Source organism: Anthonomus grandis, chromosome 5 (assembly GCF_022605725.1).
Source record: "Anthonomus grandis grandis chromosome 5, icAntGran1.3, whole genome shotgun sequence".
Taxonomy (NCBI): domain Eukaryota; kingdom Metazoa; phylum Arthropoda; class Insecta; order Coleoptera; family Curculionidae; genus Anthonomus; species Anthonomus grandis.
The window spans coordinates 4,968,609-4,982,529 of NC_065550.1; the positions used below are offsets into that span (position 1 = coordinate 4,968,609).

Here is a 13,921-nt window from a genome sequence, read left to right on the forward strand (position 1 = left end):
CTATGAGTAAGTATGTGCTCTTGTTAGCATTCAAAATCATCCCATTCTGTCTTGACCATTTAAATATTGAGTTTAAGTCCTCATTAATTTGCTGCATACATTGATATGCATTATGAGAAGGAAATCCGGAGAGCAGCTGTGTGTCTGGAAGATCGCTAGTGTAGATGCTAAATAATAAAAGTTCGAGGATACTACACTGGGGCACTCCATAACCAGTGATAACAGGTTCAGATCTTGCTCCATCCAGTTCCACAATCTGTGTCCTCAGTTGAAGATAACACTGAAAAACCGAAGAAGCTCATTTTAGCCAACAGCATCTCATGATTTATGAGATGAAAGGCCATACTGAAATCTAACAGTACCAGGCAAGAAACACAAGAGGAGTCCATCCATATTGGTTGATAACTCGGAAGCTACTTTTGTCAGGGCTGTGGCTGTTCCATGATTTTTTCGAAAAACCGGACAGTACTGAGGATATAATTTCATGCATATTTACAAATTCAAACAACATATCCAACACAATTAATTCATACATTCTGGGAAAGATGGGTAAAAGAGAAATTGGTGTTAGCTTTGAAAGATTTTCAATTCTATTTTGCGTTCGTAGGGGCTTGAACACATAAACATTAACTTTGGATTTCAAATATCCCCATAGGAAAAAATCCAGCGGAGTCAAATCGGGCGATCTTGGTGGCCATTTAAAAGATCCTCTTCTGCGAATCCATCTGCCTGGAAAAATAGTATCCAGATAGTTTCGAACAGGTCTTGCAAAATGGGGAGGCTCACCATCTTGCTGAAACCAGATGTTTCTGTTCGGCATATCAGCTTCTATTGGATCAGGGAATAGAACAGGTAGATTTGCAAACAGTTCTTCTTATAAAAACTGTTAGTACCTTGCTCCATTTAAATTTTCTTCGAGGAAAATTGGGCCTATAACTTGTTGACCTAGAATTCCTGCCCAAACATTTACTTTTTCTGGGTGTTGAGTGTGCCCAATAATTTGACGATTTACTCTCTGTTCAGCATAAATGTCGACTCATCGGAAAAGAGAATATTTTCTGTAATAAGATTATTATTCTGCATTAATTTCACAAATTGTTCACAAAATTCAATTCTTCTATCTGCATCCTCCTCATTGAGTTCCTGGAGAATTGTTAGTTTATAGAAATGACATTTTTCTGTTTCAAGAACCCTTACTACTGAAGACTGGCTCACTTTCAATTCGCGCGCTACCTGCCTAGTGGGAATATTAGGATTTTCTTCAATGGCTAATAACACATTAATTTTGGTGTCTTCATTAAGCGCAGATCGACGAGAACTAGTTATTGTTCTTACGTGACCATTTTCCCGAAACTGTATTTCAATTTTGCTTATAGTACTTTGAGATATGGGTGGTATATCAGGATACTTCTGTATGAAAAAATGCAAAACTTCAATTTGGATTCTTGTTCTATCTTCGTACCCAATCATCATTAAGATTTCAATCTTGTGTTTTTCACTTAAATAGCCCATTTCGTGAAGGAATTAAAAGAAACTTAAATCCGATTATTCGACAGTAAAGGCACGTCTTGTAGCAATGTCAAAATTTATAAAATGTCAAAATTATAAAAATGCCACATTTTTATTGGACATTCATAAAATACATTACGAAAACAAACTGTTAACTGAAACGCATATTTTTTGAATTTAAAACATTTTTACAAATAAAAAATCAAAACTTAAAAACAGGTGAATAAAGGTAGTACGGCATGTGATACATCAAAATGTTTGGAATTTTGTGCAGAATCTAAAAATACAATATCATATAGGGTGTCCTACTTAAAATAAGAAAGTTGGCATTAGCCCCGCCTACATAGCACACCCTGTATAAAATAAAATTATTGTAAAAAATGCGCTTACAATCTCAATTGACGTGTCCGAGCGTTTTTCCGAACAGGCTTCCATTTATTTATTATCCATTCCATTAATTTATTCCAAGTTACAGACTCGCTCTATATAATCATGTACATAGTTATGTATTATTATTGAAAAGGATTTTGATTACAAATATATTATATCATACAGGGTGGCCCATCGGAAACGTACCGCAAGGCATTACAGGGTGGGAAAAAACTTTTTGGCAAAATCCAAAAATACGTCAAGTATGTTTGTCACGGGGACAACTTTTGACATAAAAACCATTTAAAAAAAGTCAACCCCCTAAGCGGGAGTGACACCCTCTCATTTTTTTTAGATGGGATGGGGGATCAAGTGGTACCTCTTTAAAAAGGTGCTATTCTTTGCTATTCCCTATAAAACCCTGCTTAGTTTTGTAAAATCGAGTCACTTATTCAAGAAATATGGACCCTTGAAAGTTAAATAATAACGCGTGACGAAAAATGCAAACAGCGATTTAATGCTTACCATGTTAATCAAATAAATGCTCGAAGTGCTGTCCGCCAATGTTCATACAGTAATACAAATTATTTTCAAACCGTTGCCGAACGTTTAGAAGCCTTTGCGTTGTCACTTCGCGACATACGTTAATAATTCTTCTTCGCAACACTTTTAATGTAGCAGGTGGAGTTTTGTAAACTACGGATTTTATGTGCCTCCACAAGAAAAAATCTAAAGGACTTAAGTCGGGTGACCGAGGTGGCCAATCAATTGTTCCCCTTCGTCCTATCCAGCGTCCTGGAAATCTGTCATTTAAATAGTTGCGTACATTTAGTAAGAGATGTGGATGAGCTCCGTCTTGCTGGAGGCATGTTCTGATGGCATTTTGCAATAAATCTAAGTACATATCGACTGTTATATTTCCAGGGAGGAAAATAGGGACCACAATGGAATTTCCAAAAATACCAGCCCATACATTTAACTTGGTGGTGTTGTGTGTGTGTTTCGTGGAAAATCCTTGGATTGCTGTCAGCCCCATAACACTCGTCCGAAAAACACTCATTAAATATGAAATTATCATTGTTTAACGCTCGCTCACTCATAACTTCGCAAAATGCAAGCGACGATCAAAGTCGTTTTCATTCAATTCTTGCACTAAGCAAATTTCAAAGGGATGGAATTGTATTTCTTGTATGTACTTGTATTTCTTCAATACCCTTTGGACAATTATTCGAGACACACCTGTTGCAATGGCCAATTGTCTTGTACTTAGCGTACTATACTGCAATCTCCAGAGCTTCATGAAACCCTGCATTTTCAATATTCCTTTTTCTGTTATGAACTGAACCTGTTTCGCGAAACTTTGCAACCAATTTCCGAACACTTTTCCCAGAGAGATGTTGTCTTCTTAAATAAATCCGCAACCTGATTTCTACACTTATTGTTTAAAAAAAAAAGCTCAATAATCTCTTTCTGCAATTGAGTACACCATAATTGATAATAAATTTAAAGGTATTTAGCAAAACTACTTGACATAATTTAAACGTGAAGAAAGAAACCGGATATTTTTATTCACTAAATGTGCCTAAAGAATTTGAGACGTATTTTTCAATTTTGCCGAAAAGTTTTTTCCCACCCTGTAATGCCTTGCGGTACGTTTTCGATGAGCCACCTTGTATACGGTACGCATGGGAAAAATGTTACAAGGCTTTACTTTACCTTAACATCAGCCTTAGTCTTATCAGTAACTTCCATGACAAATTCATGTTCCTTTTCAGAACTATTCATCAACAAATTTAAGATATTTATATCGACAGTGGCACCTAAATTATCTATGTTAGAAATGAAGCAGTAGTCTCTTCCTTCTTTAATGAATTTTGTTAGTAGGCCAGAGTTATAGAAGCTCCTTTAAAAAAATATATATATGTTAAAAAATTACGAATTTCACTAAATAGTTAAACTTACTCATAAAAATCTCCGTGACCAGGAGGATACCAGGCCTCCATATGTTTATTTATATCGCAATCTTTGGCAATGGGCATTAAACTATCCTTATTGATCCTCGGGTAGCACGATTGATTGAAAGTATGGATTTCTACGTTTAAATTTTTATATTTTCTCACTACTTGGTCCGTATCTGCGTTAGTATTAAATGAATTCATTAGAACTAGAGGAACATTCACTTTGTAGGTTTTGTTCAGATGCTAAAATAATAAAGTAAAATAACAAGGAGAATTTTAGATGTTTTTTGACCGTACAATACTAAATTAAACCCAGAAACCGGAACTCACCTCAATTTGTTGTACGGTTAAATCTAAGAACGTAAGATCGTTTCTGACAGTGATAACTGACTTAGGGCCATAGCAACCCATAGAAGTACCCAGACCACCATTTAACTTAACAACTACCAATTTGTTCAACATCTGATGGAGAAGATCAGCAGTAGGGGTGTCCAATGAGCTGTAATCTCGTACGGCATCTTGCGGCAACTTTTCGATTTTATCCCAGTTTACTGAAGGGCCGGATTCTTCCAAAAACCTAATAAGTTATAAATAGTTAATAGTAATTCACGATATTGAAAAGCATGTGATCATAAACATATTATAACTAAAAGAACAAATAGTACAGGAATATATTTAAATAATAATATACAGGGTGTATATAAATCGATGCGAAAAAATTCAGGGGCTTGGGTAAATTTAAAAAAAAACTTTATATGAACGTATGTTCTGAAAGGCGTAACTTTTGAAATACTGTGTGGTAAAGATTGAAGAAAAATATATGTTTTTCTTATAATACCTGTAAAACCCCTGTAGATATTTTAATAAAATTTGGTATGCATTTTCTATGCATCAAAAGACGTTTTTTGAGGCTCATAATTTTTTTAAATTTGTACCAGTGACGTTCGTGTAAGATTTAAACTAAATACTTGTGATGAAAAATATGGTACGCCACTTTTTCTTTGATTTTTTTTTTGTTTTTGTAATTCCCATTTATTTCTGAGCAAATTTGATCTCTTTGTTTTGTTCGAGGTTGCGTATTCGATTGAAAAAATTAAAATACATCTACCTAAATGTATTACGTGTTTATTATTAATGTTTATATGTGATTCTAATTTTTGTTTTAAACCAAATGAAAGAAAAAGAAATTAAATAATTATAAAAATCATCTAGGGGTACCGCCTTAAGAAGTCCTAGAAGTATGGAGAAAATGAGTATGTTTCCCCATTCCCCAATTACAGCTTCATCGGTAAACAGAATCTGCCTTAAAAACTTAGGATTTTGCTCAATGACCTCTAACATCCAACGAGAAAATATAAGCCGCTTATGAAAATCTCGTGGTAATAAAGCCTGGACTCGTGTACGTTGAAAAGCTCCAGTTTCTCGTAGTCTTTGATGAAGGCGTGCAAATAATATATGATGAGGTGCCATTCGTGAAGGGTACATTTCAGCATACATTCTAGACGCTTCCAATGAATTTCCGTTAGCAAGACCATAAACAAAGTGCATATCGGTTGTTTATCTATTTTAGAGCCCTGAAGATGAATTAAATATAATTCGAAACGTTGGCATTCGAGAAACAAATAATTTTCTTTAACAATTGACCAATACACCCATAAAATACCGCTTTCAATACAAAATCTCTGGTCACAAATTCACAAGAATTATTAATATACATACAATAAATATTTCAAATATTACGAAAAACATCTTCAAACTTCAATACTTATAACAATATTCTAATGTTTGTTAATAACATACATATCGCACGCAAGGGGCAGTGGCAGGCAGGACTCCAAGAGGCTTACATTGCTAACAAAGGGATCATCTGGTGTACATATGGCTCCAGAATGAACAACAGAGCTGTTGTGGGGTTCTGTGCCCCATAAACTAGTAGGGCGTACCCACTAGAGGAGCGCGCTACTGGTTTTTATGCAGAGTCGAGTAGAATGACAATGCAATACAGTCGTGTCACTCTGCTTGGACAGCAAGGCTGCCATTAAGGCTATTACCGTCGAAAAGCTGAGCTCCAAGCTCATAATGCAGTACATAAAGGTCCTGAAGAAACTGGTGAAGGTGGGCTGCAGATTTCAGCTTGTCTAGGTTCCTGGCTACGCTGAAAACGAAGAAGTGGACTTCCTCACTAGACTGGGATCTGTGAAACGGCCGGTAGTCTCGTACCTATTATCGGTATAGCCAAATGTATAGTTTTTGCAACAATGAAGAGTCTGCTGGACAAGTAGACTCTCCGTATATGGTCGGAAGCACCTGACATGCTAAGGCACACATAGATGGGCCCTAGGCCTGTCTCTCCAGATAACTACTGTACTTAAAGAGACGCGAAATCCAGCCAGTGATTTTTAAATTTTTAACCGGATGCTGGCATATATGAGGAGGATGAAACTGCATACCACGTTTTCGGGGAGTGCTCAGCAGTTATGCGCGCTAAATTCAAATATCTCGGTAACAAAGTTTACTCAGCAACATTGAGTTTTTCAAACCAGAGCACCTCATTTGATTCTTCAAAGAAATTGGCCTCTGGTAACTCTCATTAAGCATGACTATCTAACTAATTACTATCGAACTAATTACCTTTTAAAGAGATCACTAAATCCATTGAACTCTTTGCGTATGCGATTTTGCTCTCCTGCTGGTGCAGAGGCTGCAAGCTTATTCAGTTCACTTTCCAGAAGTAAAAGAGCATCGCGTTTTGTGGCCTCTATGAAGGCTTTTGAGTCACTTCCAGTTCGATTGTGACCTTTTACCTAGAAATTAAAGAGGTTTAAAAGAAAATTGTCTCAATTTTAAAAGTTATAGATAGCGTTCTCTCAATACCCAGTAGATTCGAGTTAGCAAAATCGGTTTTTTACTTACAATTTCGTCAAAAAACAGAGCTAAATCTTTTTTAAATTTATTTATGTCCGGGAGAGGCTCATGAGTTATATCTTGAATGTTTCTTTTTATATTTGGATTTTTTAAACATGTGAAACAAGCCTTGCGACAAGCTGGGCAAGAATTTGCCATTTAAGTTACATAGGATTTTAAATTACGAAAAATTTTGCACAAATGTAAACAGTACTACATGTTTGTTTAGATTTGGGATAATGTTGGTTAACACTCGATGACAAGTGAAAGTGATATGATCCGTAAATGCACAAATTGGGCATTAAAGTTCGTCAAAACTTTTAAGCATCATTATTATACATACATATATATTTGGTACTATAATCTACTAATATTGGTAAGATCAATTAGTGCATCAATTAGTAATATAACAATTTAATGCTTCTGTTGGGTTGGGTTGGCCACAAAACGCTAAAAAAATGAATACTTCCTACTTATGCACCAGATTATAACCTGAAGGCCTTTGAGAGCCGTTTGCAAGGGTAAACAGATTCCAGAACGTATTTGATAGAGTAGACTTGGTAAAAGTAGCTTTAGGATCAGGTAATTCTATTTTCAGTTGGCTAAGTAGCTTTTAATAGGAAGAACTCAATTAATGTACCAGAATAAATAACTTTATATAACATGAGCTATCAATGTATTTGGGTTGTGCAGCATTCACACTGTCCTCTTTCTACTTTTAGTTTACAATATACCAATTTTTAACAAAACGTCAGCTTTAAACTAAAAAGAAAAGTATAAAAAATTAAATTTTGTTTAAACTTTAAGGTTCTTAAGGCAAAAAATAGGAGATATACTCAATTGTCAATCTCACCTCCACAAGTTGTAAGTAATTACCTGGTACTACCTGTTAGATGACCGAGGATGCTCTGATGACGTAGTGACTGTCGACAGAAGCAATCTCCCGTTTACTGACCAACAGCCTCGGATGGGGGTACTAATACATAGCAGGGTATTCTTTTGTCCTAGGGTATAAAAACTGATACCACTGTATTAAAGATCTTTAAGATATCCCATATTGGGAAATTGCCTAGTTTAATACACAAAAATGGACAGGTTGAAAAGTGATGTCCTTGGGTCAGACCTAATGGCCAGATGTAGGAAAATATGTGACACTCAAAAAAGTTTTTTCTATTGAGAAAATCAAGACAGAAATTATCAGAAAAGGATTGGATTACTAATTCCAGAGAATCTATCTCCGTCAGTAATTAATTTTCTCCCACATTCAGATCAGATGGCATTACTGAAAGTATGTATCCAAGTTTACACATCATCCAAGTATACCCTAGATATATGAGCCCCTACCTCAGATGCATCGGATGATGAAGTTGAAGAATTCTACGAAGAACCGATACAACTAATTCATAAGAAGGTTAAGAAAAGGCAAAGCAGAAGAACTAGAACGGAAGTGGGCGGCTATACTAGTTCTGCCAAGGGTACATGAAAATAATTAACACTTGGTTTAGACTACCTTTCAGGCGTCTTTACGCCTGGAGAGCCCCAGACTATCTCGAACATAAAAAACAAATAAACTGTAAGAAACCTTGAAACATCAATAATAAGAACCTATACATACCCTGGAGCTGACATTCCATCAGACCAGATCCTTCTCCTAACAGAAATAAACATCACTAATGGAAAAAAGCAAACACTATTACAGGGATAGATTATGGCTGACTTAAAGACGGAAGCATCAAAAGGAAAGTGAGAAAAAAATTAAATAAAGCATTAACGACGGTAGTCATACCACAACCAACTGAAGAGGCGAATCTTAATAACGCATGAAATGACTTGGAGAAAAAGATGATAAATACGGTAAAAACGGAGAGACAAACAAAATTTTAAAAAGAAAAAATAAATAACAGACAAAATACTAACTATTTGAACAAAGGAGAAAATACAAGAATCAAGGCAGACAAATATATAAAGTTGCAAAATAGTATAAAAGAAGCAATAAGAGCGGCAAAAAATAAGTGGCTGAAGGACCAGCGCAAAGAAATGGACATTTGCAAGAACAACGCGATGAGGATAACCTGTACAAGAAAATAAAAGACACATCTGGAGTATATCGTCGCCTCAGAGCAACACTAGGATATGTAAAAAAAAAGTAGTTCCGAGATAATTGCAAATAAAGATTTGGCGGAAATTACTTTTAGGTCATATGTAACACAAGGATATGTGATATATTACATTAGGGAATAATTTTAAAAAATGTAGTATTGCATCAAGTAAAGGCATTCTTTGCGATACCAAATATGCAGTTATCTTAGAATCGCTTTTCTTTTAGATGTCCTAATGTTACTCTGAGGTGATGATATAGGAAACATACTTTCAAAAACGTACAAAATGAACAAGGACAAATGGCATAAGAAAACGCACATACAAAAGCTATTTTGGAACAATATATGTATGAGCAATCTCTTTGCAGATGATAGACCTGAGTTAGAAGATAATATGGAAGATGACTTGTCTGTGCCGTAAATTGCAATGGCAGAGATTACTATAGAGATAAAAACCTCGAAAGATAAGAAAACGATTGGACCAGTATTAGTGTCTGTTGAATTACTCAAACTAGTAGACAACGAAAGTATTAAGAGGCTGCAAAGGCTTTTCAACCTAACTTACAGCACAGGAAAATTCCCAAATAAATAGCTTATACTTCCTTTATCCCACTCCCAACTCCGAAAGTGTGTCTGAAAGTCATTTACTACAGAATTTCTACAAAATGCGAAAACGATGCTGAATCCTTGCAATTCGGATTTAGAAGAGATTTGGGTACAAGGGAGGCACTGGTCGCAACCCAAGCGTAGGCTCAGAATTGTTAAGATCAGAGAAAAGATGTAGTGATGTATTTCATAAATTACAAAGAAGTATTTGATAGAGTGCAATATCATAGACTCGTTCAAATGTTGAGGCGACTTGATTAAGATTAAAAAGACATACATACGTTGTATTAAAATCTTGTGCTAGAACCAGTTAACTGCGATTAGATTCGACAATGAAGTGACTAAGAAACAGAAAATTCTTAGAGGAGTAAGACAGCGATGTTTCCTCCGCCCACTTCTGTTTCAAATTTACTTTAAAAACATCTTCCAAGAAGTTCTCCAAAGACAACAATTAAGCATCAAAGTAAATGAACCTGGATAAACATTATACTGTATGCCGATGACACAGCCCTCATACCGGATAATATGAATGACCTCCAAAGTCTCCTAGACATAGTTGGAATGCACGACCGACTAATGGAAATTAACATCAACATAAAAACGCAAATTAGATGAGCTTCATTCACTCTCATATGATATTGAGGACATAAAAAGTAAAAAAGTTAAACTGTCTGGGAACTTAGTTAGGTGAAGACTGGTCAGAAGTAGAAATCAAATTCCGGATAGAAAAGGTGAGGAGCTCATTCATGATATTCAAAAGAGAAATTTACTAACTCTGACTTTGACCTCAAACACAAAATAATATTCACAAAATATTACGTATGGTCCGTACTGTTATATATTGAATGTTAGCACAATGAATAGGCTGGACGCAAGCAAATGTGGATCCATCGAATAATCTTAAGTCCCATGAGGAAATTCGAAATCACGAAGGACGATAGGAAGAGGACGTAAATTGGTGGGCACGACAAACGCAGGAAAAAAGCGAACCTGGGACATGTGTTACGAAACAATAAATATAATTTGCTCCAATTATTAATAGAAGGAAAAATTGGTTTAGGCAGAAAGAGGATGTCGTGGCTCCGAAATATCAAATATTAGAGAGGAATAGGAACCACAGGAGAATTAATGATGCTCTCAAAGTGATATTCCACAAACTACATTTTGATCAAGTTCAATCAGCAATACAGGATCCAATATCAGAATCCCTTTTTTATTCTTTCGATATGTTGCACCTAAAGATCGTAATTGGTCGTTCGTAACGAGTATTCGTAATCGAAGAACAATACTCTGAACAAGGACCGACATGGTAAAATACAGCATTTTCAGTTTCAGAAGAAAAATTTCTGTTATTAAGATGAATAAAACCGTATTTTTTAAAAGCTTTTGCACACATTTTTCTGATCAAATATGACTCCCAAATCCTTTACATCACATAACCCTGCCAACGTAACATTGTCAATATTATATAGAAATTGAAAGATATTATTTCCCTTACAGAATCTTAAGAACACTTTAACATATTCATTAATAAACTATTCAACTTTGCACAATCAACATGTTGCAATAATCTGCAACATTGTAACTCTCCGTAAAATTTTTAATTCCAATTCGCTGCACCCAACCAAATAGCTAATCCAAACCAGCTCCTCTAATACCCAAATGTCGTAATTTGATTAAAAATAATTGATGATTTGCCTTATCAAAAGCGATCTATAACAGTAATCTGAGCAATCTGTATAAATCCTATCCACTTCACAACCAGTTTCCATAATTTTGATAGTTTGATAAATTGGTGCTAGTGGATGACTAGCACGAGGGGATTATTATTATTATTTTTATTATTATTATTATTATTATTGCATTACAAGGATTAAAAAGTTGTGCGGTAATTTTATCAAGAACGTTTGGAATGGTTAATTCATTACAAATCTACAGTTCTGTATTTTGTCATTACCATCAGACTTAAAAATAGGGTAGATGGGACTATTTTCCCTAAATGTATAAAAATAAAGTATTTGTAACTATGAATGAAAAACTCCTATCCCTATTCCAAGAAATAGTCCATCTTTTCTCAAAGAGACCGTTAAATACATTAAATCGTAAAGAAACAAACTCCAAGTCACAGGTCTCAAATTTATTAAATTAAAGTCAGAGGATGACACGTGTTTCGCCTATACTAAGCATCATCAGATCCACTTGGGTATTCACTAATAAAAAGAACATATAAGAAGCAGAGAACAACACTACATGATACAAATCAAGGGTAGAAATTAAATTCAAATTGGTAAAATCGGACGGAGACTAGTTACATAATAAAATTGTTTAAAATTATTTTAAACACGCGGATTTATGCCATTAAGCCATATGGAGGGATGCCGTCAATATAACATTACCGTCATTAATGACTAAAGCCTCATACAGCTTATTTTTTAATTATATTGTATCTTAACATCGACCTGTTATTGCGAACCCTCTATATTCTATAAAAGACCGATAAATATTGAAAAACGAACATTACAGATGAACCCATAAAACTATTTGGGCTTCACAATACTTTTACTGCAACTATATTACCACTATTATAGCCTATAAAGAAAAGTGACTCCAAAACAACTAAATATTAACCTTATTACGATCAAGATTAGTTTTTTATAGGCTGAATAATTTGTTTGTATGTTCGCAAGTTTGACATTCTATGTTTACGACTGAGTCTACGTTTTATTGTGTAATATTTATTGAGTGTTTATTATCGAGCTGTTGGAAAATGTCAGAATTATTGCACATAATTATAGTGGATATCTAGATGGTCGAAAGTATTTTCCAGTTTGTAATAATTACGGGCCCGTTTTTGCATTTATCAAGAAGTACTTTCTACAACTCTTTCAAGAAGTGTCACTATTGCTGTTTTTATTAATTAGGAGGAGAAAAAGCCACATTACCAAGAGTCATCAATGTAATTTCCTGCAAATTTTAAAGACTATTAATATTGATAAAAAAAAGGCTCTAGAGCTTCTATTTATTTTTAATTGATTAAAGTGCCTTCATGATAAAATTCTTCAAGATCAATACTCACTTTTTCATGATTTTAATAGATTATATTAATAAAACAGATTCAGACATAACAACAAAAAACATATTTACTGCCTTTGTAGATTACAAAAAGGCATTTGATAGTGTTCGCCACTCTTGACTACTTGTCCTACAGTTATAGAAGTCAACCAGCGCTCATCTCTTTCCTGCAAATGACTCTGACTCATCGGCCTACTTCATGTTAATATTTAGAACCAAACCGTTAGCATAAATGAGATTCGTATACGACGAGAAATATTTTACGCTTTGGTTCTCTCTTGCTTTAAAGCGTCTTTCCACCTTCACCATGCTAAATAATAATACCTATTAACAAATATAACAAAATATAAGTATGACCCTTTAAAGTGAAAAGTTGAAGTAGCATGAAGCAAGCACATATACACATATTTAATGCATTAAGGGATAAGGAAGGGGAAAGGGGAGGAAAAGTATTAATGTCGGGGCGAAAATAATAAGATGAAGGCATTTTGCACTTTTTGAATTCTACGAGAGTCGACTTGATCTAAGCTTGGTCCATACACATTATCACAATGGTTGAAATTGGATAATACTAAAGAATCACAAAGATGCTTTTTTAAGTCTTGACCTGACTCAACTTTGGTTATCGATAAGTTTAAGCGCACTATATGCTTTCTTTAATTTATCAGTTATATGCTCATGAAATCGAAGATCAGAATCAATAATAAGACCTGAGAATTTCGAAGTATTAGTTATTATAACAGGGGTGTCATTTATTTTTATTTTGAGTTCCTCGCTTATTCTAGATCTGTGTCTTTTATGTCCTCCAAATAAGGTAACTGATGATTTTGTAGGATTTATATTTAAATGATGTTGTTTGGAAACTGTAATGGAGATAGATATTGGAGATCGATATTAATATTTTGATTTGCAGATGTTATATTATTAGCATTAAAGTGAAAATAAAGCTGAGTATCGTCGGCGTACAAATGGTAATTACAACATTTTAAAAAGCCTTTAAATCGGCAAGTATAAATTGTATAAAGAAGTGGTCCTAATATACTTCCTTGAGGGACACCCATAAATGGAGGTATAGTATTAGATTTGGAACTTTTCAAAACTGTTTGCTGTCAATGATTACTCAAAAAAGAAGTAAAAAACTTAACTGCACAATTTGAAAAGCCGATATAATGCAAGATAGACAAAAGAATTTCGTGATTTATGAGGTCAAAAGCCTTTGCAGAGTCTAGCAAAATAAGAGCACTAAATTTATCCTCATCCCACGCTTGAAAGATATCATGAGTTACGTCAGTCGTAGCTGTAGCACAGCTATATCCTTTTCAAAAGCCTGACTGAAAAAACACAACATTATCTACAATTTTTTTTAATACTTTAGGAAGTGTTGGAAGAATGCTTATTGAGCGC

At 34.6% G+C, this 13,921-nt stretch overlaps 1 protein-coding gene across 3 annotated transcripts in view; it reads right to left on the reverse strand.

Moving 5' to 3' along the window:
* Nucleotides 1–13,921, reverse strand: part of LOC126736893 (UTP--glucose-1-phosphate uridylyltransferase) — a 75,278-nt gene that overhangs the window by 20,399 nt on the left and 40,958 nt on the right. For 2 of the 3 annotated variants that reach the window (XM_050441514.1, XM_050441515.1), the window contains exons 2-5: nucleotides 6,468–6,640; nucleotides 4,167–4,413; nucleotides 3,841–4,079; nucleotides 3,595–3,781 (exon numbers count right to left, since the gene is read on the reverse strand). In XM_050441514.1, the coding sequence (XP_050297471.1) occupies nucleotides 3,595–3,781; nucleotides 3,841–4,079; nucleotides 4,167–4,413; nucleotides 6,468–6,640 (846 nt within the window). Of the gene's footprint in view, nucleotides 1–3,594; nucleotides 3,782–3,840; nucleotides 4,080–4,166; nucleotides 4,414–6,467; nucleotides 6,641–6,749; nucleotides 6,915–13,921 lie in introns of those variants that run through there. The other variant, XM_050441513.1, reaches the window with a different exon arrangement.